At 37.7% G+C, this 17942-nt stretch overlaps 1 protein-coding gene across 4 annotated transcripts in view; it reads left to right on the forward strand.

Moving 5' to 3' along the window:
• Positions 1-17942, forward strand: part of SLC13A5 (solute carrier family 13 member 5) — a 423982-nt gene that overhangs the window by 343627 nt on the left and 62413 nt on the right. For all 4 annotated transcript variants that reach the window (XM_044054248.1, XM_044054250.1, XM_044054249.1 and 1 more), the window contains 2 exons: positions 14202-14323; positions 17428-17546. In XM_044054248.1, coding sequence (XP_043910183.1) covers positions 14202-14323; positions 17428-17546 — 241 coding nt within the window. The remainder of the gene's footprint in view (positions 1-14201; positions 14324-17427; positions 17547-17942) is intronic.

Raw genomic sequence — 17942 nt, forward strand, 5'->3', positions numbered from 1 at the left:
CCCACACACACAGGTATTTGTAGAGCAACTGACTCTGCAAAGAAATAGGAGATCAAGTAGGACTGGGTCTTCCACTCCTCAAAAATCAAGGCATAAGACACCTCAAAGCAGCCAGTATGCTACCAAGTGTAAAAAAAGTTGTGCTAATTTTCTTTGTTAAAAGTCAGTGAGTCCTTTCCAACTGAATGATACGCTTGGATTTGTATATCTCAAAAGGGTGTATTATATCTGATGTTGGATTTGATAAGGGAAGAGTACTGTGATAAGATTACTTCTTTGGATCTTGGAGATATTCCCTTGTAAATTAATTGAGCCAACTAGAAGGATTTCCTGACTACGATGAAAACATGATTATCAAATGAGAGAGAGTTCCCATTAAAGTACCCAGGTCCCTTACAATTTTGCCTGTCCTAAAGAGGGCACCACTTACAACATATGAGGTAGGAGCAGTTTTTTTGCTTAACATTGCTGTACTGCATTTCTTTACATTTAAATTTAGACTATTGTCAGTACACCAGGTATGTGTATATTCCAACCCTTGCTGGAGCAGTTTACTATCAGTGGATAAGCGGTTAACAATGGCCAGCTTGCTGTTCTCTGCAAACTTGGTCAACCACACTTCTAAGATATTGGCTTGAAAATAAATGGCATACAGGAGAGGGCCCAGCACTAACCCCAGTGTTATCCCACTAATTAAAATTTTACACTCAGAGCAGGTACCCCAGCAGCTTTCACGACTTAGGATTTGTTGGACAGCTAATTTGCAATCCAGTGGATAACATAGAGGTTTACATTAGGCTTGCCTATTTTTTCAATAACACCAGAATGAGGGATAGCATCAAAAGCCTTGGCTAGGTCAAGACAAGTAGCATGCACAGAGTGACCACTGTCCACATTCAGGAGACAGGACCTGCCCTTCACAATGCCAAATTGAGTGTAGTCTAGTTCAGCTAAATTACCTATGTCTACATAAATAAGTTTCACTATGATATATTCGATGGCTTTGCATATAACCCTTACAGAAGACCCAGTAGTCAGGGACTTAGGGACACACATAGATACTAATCTAACCTTTGACCATCATGTGTCTACAGTGGTGAGAAAATCATTCTATGTTGCACAACTTATAAACAAAGGTAGAATCAATGAAAAAAGAAATTCCAATTTCTGAGGAAGGCTATATGCCAAAAGCACTCATCGAACTGTTGTTTCCAGTTTTTATTTTAACCCTCAAGGCTTTTGCTGTTATTTTTACAGTTGTCTGCTGTCTGCTGTGTTGGCTACACGGAATTTCTTTTTTCGTTGATTCTACTTTTGCTTTGGGACCTTTAGCAATGTAGAAGGGCATTGTTTTATTTTATAAACAAAGGTATGGCATTTAAGTCCAAGGAAATCATTGGTCCACCGTATTCTGCATTCATCAGCCCTATCACGGAGTACAGTGCCCCCTTTCGTATGTACCTAACCAGCCATTTCCAACAATTGGAATGTCCAAAGAGGTTCCTCACTAAAAGAATACAGGGCATAAGTAAAATGTCCTATGCAGTCCGCCTTAAGGCCCTATCCCTGTATTCTGTCTCCTATAGAGACCTATGTCTGGCATACAGGGCATTGTCAGACCCCACTCTGATGGATCTGCTGCATATCCACAAAACAAACAGCACCAGAGTTACCCATTCTAAAGACTTAAACCTTGCCAGTAATATAAATAGGACCTGCTGGAGAAATAAGTATGTATTCCAGAGACTACTGCATCTATGGATCTCCCCATCCATGTGAAGCAGAGTTCCTTCCTAACCCAATTCAAGTGCAACTTGGGCAACTGGATGGGAAACCGAAAATTCATCCCTGGTTTTGTACCTATGTCTCTGATGGACACAGGTAACCTGTAAATGGTTCATCTCCCAGGCCCCAGCTTACACTTATCAAGGATACTAGAACTTGTCAGAGATTTGGGATGCATGGCTAGACTTAAAAAAGCCCTTGTGGTTATTAGCCTTGTAAACACCTATGAACCTATAAGGCTGCTGAGGGTAATGGGACTACAATTACCTAAGTCTTTAGATGGGCCATCCTTGTGGTGGGGAGTCACAGTGACTGATCATGCTTCCCTAAATAAAAATAGCATTAATCCAAAATCCTTATGATGTAGAACAAATAAATATAAGTATGTGCTTGCAGAGAGAAAATAAACTTACATCACCACCATCACCCCTCTGTTTCTACATCCCATAGTTTGCTGTGGGGTATAGTATCTTTGGATATATTAAGTTTACTTGAGGGGCATACCCACCACAAAGGGGGTTCTTGGACGGCTCTGTAATACCTACTTGTACAATGTCTTTCTTGGATATTGAGATTACTGATCACTGGCTTTATCAAAGATATAAAAGTAATGGACACATTTATATGCAGATTAGTTATAAATTAATTGTTCTATTGCCTTGTAGTCAAAAGAAACACAATGGAAGAAAGTGCATAGGCATAAATGCTCTAGGCTTATATTGCAAATGCTGTGTGTACTTTGTGTTCCTTTTTCTCCTTGTAGCTGTAGGGATATTCATAGTCTCACTGGGACCTTGACTTATATTCCTCCTTCCTATAGGAGACCATTTAATAAACTACAGTTTATTGTCTCCTGAGCGATCATTCTGAATTATCCTAGAGCTTATTAAATTACTTATTTACTTATTATATATTCAAGTAAGGTGCAAGGGCCTAATAACACAAGATGTGTGGAACAGTCAAACAAATAAATAAAAAAATACTGGGTAGGTATTACTGTTCCCACTCGAAAGTTGTAACACCAACAACAGCACCAGCTCTCCGACAATTACTGGACTCCTTAGTTGACCAAATAAAAACTTTTTATTGTAAGTACAAATTAAAACCCCATCAATTCAGACTTCCTCAGAACAATACTACAAGGTTAAAATCTTTCTTAAATACATTCTTCTTCAATCACATGATGGTTCCATTAGTGTCTTAAAGTGCTAGTGCAATTCTTAAACAATTCAATATAAAAATTTTTTAAAAACATCATCTACTCATATAAATTCATATTAATTCCATTCCATCTAATAATTATACTACATTACACAGAGGTTTTGAATAAAAATATTTAAGTTGAATATTAAACAAACATAAACTGCAAACACATGTATTTATGCACTTTATATTTAGTTTATATGTGTGCCTCAAGTATAGGTTTAATAGACAGGTATTCATTTATACCTGGGGGTACAGAAGCATTTAATTTAATTTGCCAAATAATCTCTTTTTCCCCTACTTTTTTCTTTATGTTTCCTCCCCTAGGATTAGCTTTAACTAATTCTAATATTCCAAAATGAAAGCCCGAGCATTCAAAATTTTCATTCAAGTGTCTCCACAGGGCATTCCTGTCATCCTTCTTTTGTATACTGTATAGATGTTCGTATATTCTATTTCTCAGGCATCTGGTTGTTTTTCCAACATAAAATGCTGTACATTTAGTGCACTTTGCTAGATAAATCAGATGCCTGGATCTACAGTTACCCTTTTGAAACCACACTTTAGTTTTATTAATGTCCATTAGTCCTATACTGGGGACTGTAATAATGTATTGGCACTGATTACATGTCCCACATTTGTGGGTACCTTTAATTTTGTAATCTGTAGGTTGAATTTTCCTCTCCAATAATTTCTTCATATTATTCCCATTCTTAAATACACATAATGGTTTCTCCCCCATTATTTTGGAAATTTCTCCATCAATCCTAGTGATGTTCCAATGCTTGTCAAGAATTTTCCTAATTTCTCCACTATGCTTACTGTATTGTAGTATACAAGCCCTACTATATTCGTCACCTGTGTGCATAATGTCTAAACCACCTTCTTTTTCAACTTCCAAAGTGACATCATTCACTGGTAAGTCTCCATTTCCCAATAAGGGCTTGTACTTCCTTCCCCATTCTCCCGAGACATACCTGATTGCGTCTTCCACTATTTTGTAGGGATATCCCCTATCTAAAAAGAAGTCCCCTACCTTTTTTAATTCTCTTTGTAAGTCCTTCCTAACTGATGTCATTCTGGCCACCCTTATACATTGGCCCCTTACTATATTCCTTTTCTGTACCGTAGGATGGCTACTTTGATAGTCCAAATAGGAATTACTAAAAGTCAATTTCCTATGAATATTAGATTTAAATCTCCCTTCCTCTAGTGTGATCATTGTGTCTAGGAAGGGAATGGAATTTTGATTTTGACTGAAGGTAAATTTTATTTCTTCACTACATCCATTTAAATAAATCTTAAATTTCTCTAGCTCTACTTCGTTACCATTCCATGTAATAAAAATATCATCAAGAAAACGGAAATAGCATCCAAGAAAGGGTGACCACTCTGAGTTTAAAATAAACTCCTCTTCCCAGCTTGTCAGGAACAGGTTTGCAAACATCGGGGCACAAGCAGTGTGTCTATAGTAATAATGTAATTGTAGGACAGTACTATATCCATAAACTCCATGAGTACTAAAGTTCTTTCCCATGAGATACAACTTTTTTTCTTAATGGTGTCCTGAAACCTAACCATTCCCTCTTCTTTAGGAATACTTGAAAAGAGGTCTATCACGTCTACGGTGACCAACCATTTAGCTCTTTGTGCTATTTCTGGTTTTAACCTCTTTAAGAAATCCCACGAATCTATTATTATTTGTGGGATATTCCTATAAATGGTCTTAAGCCATCTGTCTATAACCTTTCCAAATGGGAATGTTTTGGAGTAGCTTCCTGATATAATTGGCCTGAAGGGGGGGGTTTTGATATCTTTATGGACCTTTGGAATCCCTATAATAGTCCCTATAATTGGGTATTCAACTTTTAGAAACTTATAAAGTTCCCCTTCAATCCTTTCTTCTATTAATAGGTCCTCCAAGATCATATCCACTTTATGATATCCAATATGCACTTCATTTAAGGATATAATTTCATAATTTCCTGATTTTGTTAATATTTCAATCATTTTACTTATATATTCCTCTTTATCATAAAGTACAGCTCCCCCTCCCTTGTCAGGTTTCATAATTCTTAAAGAATGGTCTGCTTGTATTTCATGTAATACTTCTACTTCTTCTTTGCTCAGGTTGAATCCTAACTTTTTAGTTCCCTTTTTTCTTCCATATTCATAAATTTCCTCAACTACCATTTTTTCGTATATACCTAATAAATTATTCAAAATGAGCTCCTTAATCTAAATTCATGGGTTTGTCCTTAAAAAATAGTTGCAAATTTAGTTTCCTTACAAATTTTTTAACCTCTATTATGTTGTCTACTACATTCAACTTTTCATCTGGTATATATTTCATACCTTTAGCAAGTAAAGAAAAATGTTGTTTTTTTAATCCTCTGTTAGTATAATTATAAATGTTAAAATCATTTCTTTTACTAATTATTTCATTAATTTTGACAATACCATCATCATTACTATTTACTATTCCATTTTCTGTCTTTTCCACTTGTATCTCACTTTTTCCCAACTGTCTCCTGTCCTTAATGGGTTCGTTCAGTCCCGTTCCAATACCATCATCATTACTGTTTGCTATTCCGATTGCTGTCTTTTCCGGTTGTATCTCACTTTTTCCCATCTGTCTCCTGTTCTTAATGGGTCCATTCTGTCCCATTCCCATTCTTCTCCTAAAAAATTATTATTATTACCATAACCTTGTCCCTGATGTATTTCTTTATCATTCCTTCTTTGATATCCTCCTTCTCTTGACCCCTGCTTAGTCAAATATGTAGGATACCGTGCATTATTAGTATTGTTAGTGTATTTCTTGTATGGGCCTTTCATTTTACTGTTGTGTATTTTTTTCTCCCACCTATAAGCATAACCTTTTTTATATTGTTCAAGGTCCCTTTCCATTTTTTTACATTTCCGTTCATGCTGTTTAACTAACTGTGTCTCAACCCAAGTGTACTGTGATTCCAAAATCAATTCACATTCCTCATACATTAAGTCATTTTGTATAATATTATTCAACTCCTCTAGTTCAATTAATAATTTTTGTCATTACATGTTATGATAAATTTCATAAAAGTGAATCCAAACTGATCGAACATTTCAGCACATTCATCTTGAACACTGTCATCTAAAACAACTCCCATTGGAATCTTAAAGAATCTAAGTCCCATAGGGACTATCCCTTCATCTATACATTTTTTTAAATAACCATTATCGAGCTGTACACTTTTTAGTATTTTCAATTTCTTTCCAAAATCATATATCGTATCTCAAAGTATTGTCATTTTTGCATTATTGTTATAATCTCCTTCAAAATCTAAGGCTTTCTACAAGGTTTGTCCAGGACCCTCTTAGCCATACCTGTTGTATGTCCTGGTTCGATGTCACTTTCCCGTTCTTTACCTTGCAAATCAGTACTTGAGAAAGTTTCTTTAGGTGGTTGTTGGTTGTGACATCATCTCCACCAGCCTGGTGAGCTCCCACGATGATCGCCATCTCGGACTGCAATCCTTATCTCTTCTTGTCTTGGGGAAAAGATATCCATCCCAACCGACCAAATAACACAAGATGTGTGGAACAGTCAAACAAATAAATAAAAAAATACTGGGTAGGTATTACTGTTCCCAATCGAAAGTTGTAACACCAACAACAGCACCAGCTCTCCGACAATTACTGGACTCCTTAGTTGACCAAATAAAAACTTTTTATTGTAAGTACAAATTAAAACCCTCATCAATTCAGACTTCCTCAGAACAATACTACAAGGTTAAAATCTTTCTTAAATACATTCTTCTTCAATCACATGATGGTTCCATTAGTGTCTTAAAGTGCTAGTGCAAGGGCCTCTCTACAGTGGTGACGAGGAAGTATCACTATGATTAATTACCTGAACTGCCTGGAGTCATATGGTGTGCAAATAGAAATCTTTTTATGCTGCTTTTTTCAAGCAACCTAGTGGCTGTCCAGTAAGCACTGGTTCCTCATCAGTTCAGCACAACACTGTCACCCCATTACTGCACATTTTGCCTGGGGAGGTCCCCATTAAACATTAGGAGGCAGAATATGAGAGGCCATTATACATTGCCCAGCTTCTGTTTTGGGAGATTTTTTTTTATTCATTCTTCTATCTTTTCTGATTGAGTGTTATGTAATGTATCATACTAGCTTCTATACATGCGTTGCTACATGCATGCATGCATCTGATTAGAGACATGTGCTTGGTATGTAGTACACTGACGTTACTCCTCACTGGCTATCTGATCTCTTTTAAAATATAAAAGACGGTAGTGTGAACCATGAAAGAGGAAATGTGAGCCGTGACTATTTAGTCCTCTCTCCATAACTGGCTACCTAGACTCAGGCTTGGTGAATAAAGCCAGGTCACCGCTTGCCCAGTCATATACCTTTCTTCTGTGCCAGTGGGCTAATATACATGAGTGAGTAATGATGGAAATAAACTCATGTCATAGGGATTTTATTTCCTGCATGCTGGCCAGGTAGATATATTCATCATAAGTGGCACCTTTACAGACATGACTAGAATAACAAAAATAGCACTCATTCTTCAAGGAACATAAACAAAGAATGAAGTAAAGTACAAATGCATGTCTCTGTTTGCCTACAACATTTATACATGAATAAATTCATCAGGCATAAAAAAATAAGAAGGTACCACAGGTCACCAGTTTGCAAATAGTACAAGAGTTACTAAAGGCACTGGTCTGCCAGTCATCCTGTAGATAGCACCGTCAGTCAGGTGAAGTCAAGTATTAAAAAATATAGAGTGAGAGGGATTATTCCAAGTAATGGGTCTACCTAGTGGTAAAAACTGTCACACTGTATATGTATCTTGTACAGACCCCCAAGAGCATGAACATACTGTATATATCAGCAGCTAAGGATGTTTCTTGCATTTCAGCCTGATTCTAAGGGGAGGGTCACATTTACCAAACAGCAGTTTTTTGCGTGGAACCGATAGTCATTGCATCTCTTCATTTATCTGAAGCCAACACCCACAGCTGTTAACAAAATATGCACTGATATATGCTGAGAAGAACCCTTGAACAAAATGATACACACTGCCAGGCATCATTGTCCTTTCTACAAGGTGCAGGGCATTTCATTGAATGTGAATGAACTAAATTAAGTTTTCAGTCAGAAAATAATTATTGAAAACTGCAGAGGATCAAAAGAGGAAAACTGTATAAAAAAAAAAAAAAAAACAGCTCCATTCTACTGTGCTTAGGAGTGCACCCACCCTATTTCCTTACTATTAAAATCAACTCTAAGTTCACTGCAAGACAGAGAAAAGGATATATCTCCCTACAGAAACTCAGTGTTTTGACGAGAGCTTCATTGACACTGGAAAAATAAAAGGTTCCTCTTTCTCTAAGCTCTAGTGCAGTGAACATGCTTTTCCTTTTGCATTCAAGGTGCAGTAATAAGCCTCAACACTTCAGGCAGATCTATCACAAAGCTCCCTAGACACCTGCCTAGGACCCTGCGCTACCCGCAGGACCCAAGCAAAACCATCAGACAGTCATAATCGTAGCTATATGAAAAAAGTTTTCTATGATTGCTAAGTGTGTTACTGATACAAAATAATGACTGCTGAACTCCATGATTATTATAAACAGTAATTGAATTAAAAAGCACAGTAATCACTTTGTCTGTCATGGGATTTCTTTCATGATTAATAGCAAGATGAAAAAAATATGTTTTGTCATCACTTTTTTGTAATTCCTACAGTCTGGGCTGACTTTGTTTTATGTCACTTTGCTCAACCACATATGGCAACAAAACAAAGATGATCACACAGTGAAATGCTACTTTAAACGGAAAAGCCAGTTACTGCTGAAATTACTGTTTTGATTGTCCCAAAACAGGGATGTGTCTATAGCGCACATTCAAGCATTGCTAAACATGTGCAACAGAGCTTTAGCTAGGTCAGTTGGCACCCTGGAAAATCGACAGAGTAACATCCCTGTCAATCCTCCACATCTTTCAGAAACTGAAGCAAACAGCTCATACTAGTTCATTGTTACAGTACTACAACATACCGACACTAAAATCAAATATGTACATTCATTTAAGCAGCCTCAACATCAGCTGTGGCTCCTTAAATGATTGCTGTTAGTGCACTTATGTCAGATCAGTAACTTTTCTGCGATGTCAGTGATGCTCTTAACAGACTGCACCTGGGACACCAGCCCCCCTTACCCAACACAGCAATGGCACTAATGTGTGGTCTACAGTTTGGTGCAATTTTGTACTGACAGATCTCCATAAACTTTACTTTGTGTGTGTGCGTTCACAGAGTAGGGCTGATACTAATAGTTTAGTCTCTATTCTGGATATGCTTACACCTTTCAGTTTCACCAGTGTTCAAAATGTTGTCAAAAAGTAGTGTATTTTCTGCATGTATGCATGTGTTCATGATGTCAGTTCCTGATTGCCTTTCTGGAGTGCTTCAAGTAAATGCCACCAGCAGATCATACCACCTCATGACTGAAGAATCATGGGCATGCGTCTGTGTACACAGACAGCTCCTGGACCCCTTCATGATTTGATTTTGGCAAACAGGTCACAACAGTATATTAGAGGACATGAAATTGGATGGACATGACTGTTATTTGTCAGAGACACATTTTCAACAGTGATTTTTTTTTTTCAAATTTAAGTAAACATTAGAATGGCAAGTGCTTGGGGTAAATATGTGAATATACACAACAAAAATAAAAAGGCAGACAGACTCTAGTTTTTTAAAAGCACAAGAAATTTACCAAAATGTGCATTATTAAATAATTAAAGTATTTAAAGTATAATAAAGATAAATGAGCTACACCATTTCACTTGAAATGTTATTTTTGTTTTCAAGAATGGCAGTAACATGGTGCCTTCCTACAGATGGAGCCATTTTCTGTCTGCTGAGACTATGTAACTGAATGACACCTGTTATAGCTGTGTGCACATATTTAATTGTCATAGTCCAGATATGCAGGAAATTAAATGTAAAATCCACCAAATCAGTTTTAATCTAATAACTGGTCAAGTACACATTAAGTAAATAAAAGTTTCAAGTAAATAGCAGTTTATTGTAGCTCATGCTGAGTCTGTTTTTAACATTAGGGTTTTTCTGTTCTGATTAGCAAATTACCCTCAGTGTTTTTTTTGCTGTTAAACTTTGAAACAGACATTTTAAATGAAACCCACATCTCCATGATCACTGTAAATGCATAAAACACTACGTACATTGACACATTTGATCATTAATGCAGTGAAATTAGAGAGAGATGGAAAAGTAAAGGGATAATGGTAAGGGGGGGTTCCAAATCTCTAGTGTCACATTAGACCATGATTCAGCACTGTTCACCAACACCACTAATTACCAGTTTTGTGTTAGTTGCTGCAAATAGCTGAATTTTATAAAAGGTAGCACTTTAGCCATATAGCCATCAATCCCTATGCAGGTTACTGATGCAATGGATCAACTGGTCATGACTTGATTATCAATCACTATGCAGGTTACTGATGCAATGGATCAACTGGTCATGACTTGATTTTAGAAATTAGAGTCATTGATAACACACATGCATAGTGAACAACATTAAATAAACACATAAAACCCACAAACATGTTCAAAGTTATTTACATTCTCCAACTTTATTGGCATGTAATATAAAACTTATAAGCTCTGCCATTGTGACAGTCTGGATGTAGCCCATAAAGTAATGTATAACCTCAGCTTATGCACACCTGAATTCCTCATTCAGATATATAGTAAAGATTCAGCTTTAGTGGTTACCTAAACATAGATGCCCCCCCACACACACACACACACGCTCGCATGCTCATTTTTTTTCTGTTCATTGCTGTGAGTATTCACATTAACATAGACAAGACTACTGTGGACAATTTCACCACTCATGCTACACCAACTCTTTTATTTAGTCTGTTTTTCCCCTTCACCATAATACTCTAGCTTTCCTTCTGCCACATTTCTATATGGCCTAACAAAAACTGTATACATATTTCCTACTTATAGGAGCAGTGTACATCACAGTTATGTCAGATATGACTGCAGTTTGCTCACCATTCTGTATGACTCTCCCATACTGAATTTACATCACTTTCTATTATATAGCCAGACTATGCCATAATATAACAAGAAAAGAGAGAGAAATAAAGAAAGAAAGACATTCACTTGGAGGGAAGGATTATGTTAAAGGGAGCTGGTTACGTGCTGCTATACAATAGGAGGAGGAAACTAGTTCAGAAAAAAAGCAAATCCCAAGAAGGAAAGACATCCCTGATCAGTATCAGTAAGAAACTAAAGTCCCTCATAAAATCCTCCAAGGCTAACTTTGAAAGAAAACTAGCCAAGGATTCGAAAGATAACCACAAAGCCTTCTTTAGCTATGTCAAGAATCTAAGTGGCAACTCGCAGATATGCTCTGAGCTAGTGCAAAATAGCACAAAATATACTGAACCCACTGATATTGCCAACATCCTGGCAGACAAATTCAGTGCAAACTTCACCCCCCTCTCACCCCCAAAAGGGCCCACAACAATACCGGAAAAGTGTAGTGTCCCGGAAATCAGACGCACAGGTGAAAACAGCCCTTTCAAAAGCCAAAAGCACAGCATCAATGGGGCCAGATGGTGTCCCAGGCTGCGTCTTGCATGAACTACAGAACGAACTAACCCCCCACCTAAACACACTGTTCAACCTCAGCCTCTCCACAGGCTACGTGCCCATAGAATGGCGCACAGCAACTGTTATTCCACTCCACAAAGGAGGGCCACAACTGACCCTGGTAACTAGCCTGGTCTGCAAGGCTATGTAGCGCATCATCATGGAACTCATTAACAAAGACATTGAGAACCTCCAAACACTTAACCCGACCCAGTTCGGCTTTGTTAAGGGCAGATCATGCCTAGTAAACCTGGTTGACTTCTTTGAGACAGTCAACAAGGCCTTAGATGAGGGGAAGATAGTTCACATAGCCTACCTTGACCTCGCCAAGGCTTTTGACACCATTCCCCACTCAGGAATTATAAAAAAACTCACCAGCCTGAACATAAACCCCTACATCACGAGATGGGTTGCCAACTGGCTTACAGACAGAACTCACACAGTAAGAATAGCGGGCTCCAGGTCCGACTCTAAACCAGTCACAAGTGATGTCCCACAAGGCTCGGTCCTGGGATCCCTACTGTTCAGCATATACTTCTCTGAAGTACAGGCAAACACAGGAGGACTACGGTTAGCAAAGTTCGCCGATGACTGCAAACTGGGAGCCATAATTGACTCTCCAGCTGACACGGACATTCTCCAAAAGGGCCTTACTGAGACGGACACCTGGTGTCAAAGTCATGGTCTCAAGCTGAATGCCAAAAAATGCATAGTCATCTCGTTTGGGAAAAACAAAACACCCATGAATTACCACATAAGTGGCAGCCTGCTTAATACAAAAGAAGTAATAAGAGATCTGGGGACCCAGGTAGACAGTAATCTCTCCTTTGACAATCATATCGCCAAAGTAGTTAGGAAATCCTTCTGTGTAGCCCATCTAATTACTAAAGGGTTCGCATTTAGAAATAAAGAGGTTATAGTGCCCCTCTACTCGTCATTCATCAGACCCATCATAGAATACAATGCCCCGTTTGGGATGTATCTCACAAGACACTTCCAACAACTGGAAAGACCACAAAAGTACCTCACCAAGAGGATTACTGGTCTCAAACATATGTCCTATGCAGCCCGACTGGAAAAACTCCAGCTGTACTCAGTGGTATATCGCTTACTCAGAGGTGATCTCTGCCTGACTTAGAAAGCCATGTCCAACTCAGAATTGATGGACATGCTCCACCTAAAGTAATCCAAGTCACTGCGAGCCACTCGTTCTAGTGAGCTAAACCTCGCCACAACAATAAATAGAACATGCCAGAGGGACAGATTCCTGTCACAGAGACTCCCCATGCTTTGGAACAAAATTCCTAACTTCATTAGGCAGAGTCCCTCACTAACACTCTTCAAGAGAAACCTTGTCGAGTGGATGGGTAAAAGAAAATACACCCCTGGGATCACTTAATTGGCTCTTCTTGACAGAGGCTCAGTTAATTAATCAATGGGGCGGCGAAAGCTGACACACTCTGGCTAGGCTTATAAATGCCCTCGGGCAGATAGCCTAGTACCTACCTATGAACCTATGAACCTATTACACAGAACAGCCTCTGTCTTAACCTTGTCATGTTCAGTGAATGTTCCTTTGGCAACACTCCAATTTGTTTTAAGTGAATTAGGTTATCATTTCATGGATATCTGCATATATTCCAGTGTTACTCTACATTATGGGAAAAGTGCAGGTATGCTGTTCTCCAAAGTAAATTAAGCTGCTTCCCATTTTTCAAGCCTTTGAGAAAAAGCTCCCTTCAGTTGTTCAGCATCTATTTATCTATCAAAACAGCTTCACACTCTACTGCCAAGCAGTATTGTTATCAGTAAAATCAGTGGTGCCATTTCAGGTTTTTGTGTGGCATCTGACCTATAGCGAACATCTCAGCCCTCATACAGAGTTGTATAAGTGAGATAAATTCCTTCCAGCACTGCTAATATCAAATTATGCACTACATAAGGTAAAGTGTGCCCGTTTCTACACTTTGGCTTGGCACAACTAACTTTATTTTCTCAAGTCTGCACAGACATAGCAGGGGTAGAACCCTTGTCTCTCATACAGCTGCAAACTGATACTATTAACAGCACATGCAGGAAGCATTCCTTTTTTCCAGAGGTGGTCATACCATGCTTGTAAAGAACACAGTGTAGCAGGTGTCATCACTTAAGTTTAATATTTTAATGGACAAGAACACAGCAGCAGCATCCTCTATGTTCTCCTTTATTGGTATTTACCTATGTGGTGGGCGGGTTTAGCAATGATGGACAGGTTTGACATAATGTTTAATGTTTTCACCGTAGAAACAGAAAGGGAGTGGTTTGATTCTAACCTCAAGTTATTAGCTAAGCTTAAAATGGCCCTTCAGGGCAATTAGCATAGTATTCATCTATGAACCTAAAACTCAATGAATTATTTTTAATTCCCTAATAAATGTCAAACAACATTAAACACATACGTTGGTAAATATCAAATGTCTTGATGTTATCTAATCCTAAGCTTCTATAATGACTCTGTGGCTCATTTCAGGTACGTCACAGATGCTACTGTCGCAATTTTTATCGCACTACTGTTATTTGTGGTTCCTGCTGAGAAACCAAAGTTTAGATGCTGGAGTCAGAACCTTTTTGAGAGAGGAGGAGTCATATCAGGTAATGTACTATGAACATAATATATAATAAAGCACATTCACAGAAGTGTATAAAAAAGTTTTGTTACTTTTACATTCTGGCATTGAAAATGGATGTTATGTGCTCATACCATACCAATGTAGCTGCCCAAAAATTATTTTAGAAAATAAACTGCATTTCAAATAGCCTTCTGTACTGTTTTCATTGAAAAACAAAATGGCATTCTGTAGACTATGTTCTAACACAGAACTCTTGGGGGGAAGAAAAACAGTATTTTTATCAAGACCAAAATTTGTGATGAACCATTTGATTAAAACTTGCTCACCTGATCCAAGAGTGTGCAATTTTGTGATAAGTTGTATTAAGGAACGGCATGACTCACATCACCCTGACCTTTAGTTTTCACATTTCTTTCTGTAAACAGAACAGTCTATCACTTGGCCAGGTCTCAATCAAAGATGCTAAGTTAGTTCTTCAGGGCAATAAACAGTTTATCACAATCAAGTTAAAAGTCAGTTTAGAACAAGTTTATACTCTCAGAAAAAGAGGCATCTAGTAACATTTGAGGAAACTGAATCTGGAAGGAAGTTGTATGCAGGAAAAGCATATGTTCTCTTATTTTTAATAATTTCTGGGCCCCCACTCTAAGCAACCATCAAACCCCTATCCCACGATGGCCAATTCATTCTTCTGACTATCAGCATCTAAGAACACCAGGAGAAAGAGTGAGAGAAAAGAAACAGTCAGGCATCATGGCTGCCGTCTAGGAGGGTTAGGAGACATTTTTCTATGCTCTAATCCCATTCACTGGTTAAAAGCACTAGTTAATATCTGATACATTGGGCCAAGTGCACTTGTGCATTTCTACATACCTTATGATACCAACAGGTAAGTTCTAGTATGTCAGTTATGCATGGAAAAATTAGGAAGAGTTTAGTTTACCACAAAAGAAACAAAATTGCATAAGGTAAGACGATGAGTTACCACAGAAGGCAAAAGCTAAAATGATCTGTGGAACTCTTTTATCTCCCTGGAGATGTTAAAAGGTAGCTCATTCAGAAATGTAGATAGCTGCAGGCCTTTTAACCATAGAGTGAAAAAAAAACAGGAAAATGACAGACGCAATCTATAGGAAGACAGAATATGATAACATAGTGCTGATGAAGGAACCTACATGTGTCAGGTACTCACTGAACACATGATTATTTATCTCTGTCCTATGTATCATTAATGGCTATTAAGAGAGAGAATATGAGATCTAGAAAGAGGTGCAGATAGCTTGACCATCTAAGATGAAGTCCTGCATATTATTTCTGATGAATACTGTTTCCCAGCACAGTCCTTTAAAATGTAAAATATTGGTCTTCAGGTGAACATTTTTTCTCATGATAACACTATGCCTGTGTAAATTAATCTCCTGCATATGTTTACATAAGGGAAACAGCAGCAGTATACCTACATGTATTAATCAGTGATATTTATCTTCAGTCAAGAATGTCAGACATTAGAGTTTCAGAATTCTTTTGCTTTAGGGAGTGAGTGCCAATGGGTAGCCTGTTGAAGTCAGAATATTTTAAAATGTGCTCTGTCTCTCTCTCTCTTACATGCTCTCTCTTTCTCTAACATATGCACAGACATTTTTTCTTCATTTACTTATTTTTTTTTATTTTATACTCACTAAACAGCAGTCTGTTTAGCATTCATAAAAATATTGCGTTTGCTTTTTAAATGTACAAACTTTACAGCAGCTTAATATGTCACCATGAAGAGGAGGTCCTGTTTTTCAGTGGGCATTACTTGTGCATTACTACCCTGCTTGAAAAGTTTCATTCAATGTACAGTTTGCTCATTCTCTAAGATTTCATAAACTGTATGTCAGCACTGTGTCTCCAAATTCATAGCTATATGACTGTAAATTCAGAGAAGAACACTATTGATGCACTACGAATAATGTCTGCTGCAAGGTCGATGACTAAAGTCTGAGGGAGAATCCAATCTGATAGAACCTTTTTACAAGTTAATATCAAACCTCTGCATGATTATCCTTCACTTTAGGAATGCAAAGTTCATTGCCCTGCTGCAAACTGTCAAAAGTGTGTGTGTGTGGGGGGGGGGGGGGGGCTAATGATTAAGAACACATAGGAAGGCAGAGAGTATAAAGTCCTTTAGAGAATATATTATTTCACCATATGAGTAAAACTTCAGGAAAAGAAAAAAAAAGTAATGCAAACTTCATACTGCCAAAGTTATACTTCTTGTTTTCTGTACCCCCAGCAGCACATATTTTTAGAAATGGGCAAACACCCCTTCCATACTTGTCACTACAATAAGGGATGATTCTGAGTTAGATGAAATGAGCGTTTGTCTAGGGGCTTAGGATGCTAACAGGAAAAAAAAACAAGCATGAAGTTTCACCTAAAGAAAATGCATTATGGAATTAGAGGCTGTGTAGCAAATGTCAACCCCCCCAACACCACCACCCAGAATCTTACTCCGTAGCAGATGTATCATGAACAAAAAAACAGTATTATCACAAACAAAAATACAGTATAACTGTGAGGCTGCCACTTCCGCTGCAACATCTGATTTTCTAAATGTTTATTTCTATCTTAAGTACCTGTTTTGGGTTGCAAGGTATCTTCCCGTGCTGGTATTCAAATTGTGCTGCCTTCCTCTCATTACTTTTATAGAATAACTCAGACTGCATGCACTAGGGCAAAATAGAATCCCCCCAAAAATTAAATATTGATAAAAGTGTATTGTCAGACTTATCATATGGTCAGTGGATCCATATTCACAGTTACCAGAACCATAAAATGATCAGCTTAAAACATAATGAATAAGGAATTCCAGTTTCATGCATCTTCAGCATAAGTTGTCTTTGTAGACTAGGCAATATCAGAACCATGGATAAGTTGGTAGATAGAATATATGGCTAGAAGAAAGAAAGAAAGAGAGAAATGCTGCTGGAACTTAGGACATTAGGTAAACCTTCCAACTGATTCAGTTAGTCTTGTATAGCTTACATTAACCGTTTAGGAAAGATAAGCAGTTTTACAGAATTTAATACTTAAATGTGAAAACAATTAGTATAACTTGTAAACATGGTTTGTTTCCATTCATAGGAACGAAAGAACCATTTTGTCCTTCAGCACTCCTAGACTGGAAGGTTGTTCATCACAAGTTGCCCTGGAATATTGTGTTGCTGCTGGGTGGAGGATTTGCTCTGGCCAAAGGCAGTGAGGTAAGACAGGTTTTTAAAATCAACAGTTCGATTTTGTTAGAAGATAGTATACATATAACCTCTACATTTATAGCATACAAAACATCTACATTATTAATAGACAGATACATTCCATGTCTTCCGGATTATCATAGTCTGATGCCATAGTACAGATCTGTGGGCCATTATAAAGTAGACCTAAGTGACAAATATACAGTGCTGTTCCACATAGCAGGATAGCTTAGAAGTTTAGATTTCCATAAAGCTGAAAGCTATCTTTTGGTGGGTTTACATTACATGAGTTCTTAAGTAGTCAAATGACTGCTGTTTCAGTTATGACATAGATATGTTGTGACTTAACTTTTCTACATCACTTATGCCCTTCTTACTGTGCATATATTGCAAAATGTCATAATA

The sequence above is a fragment of the Protopterus annectens genome, chromosome 13.part0 (genome assembly GCF_019279795.1).
Source record: "Protopterus annectens isolate FY-2018-M chromosome 13.part0, PAN1.0, whole genome shotgun sequence".
Lineage (NCBI taxonomy): Eukaryota > Metazoa > Chordata > Ceratodontiformes > Protopteridae > Protopterus > Protopterus annectens.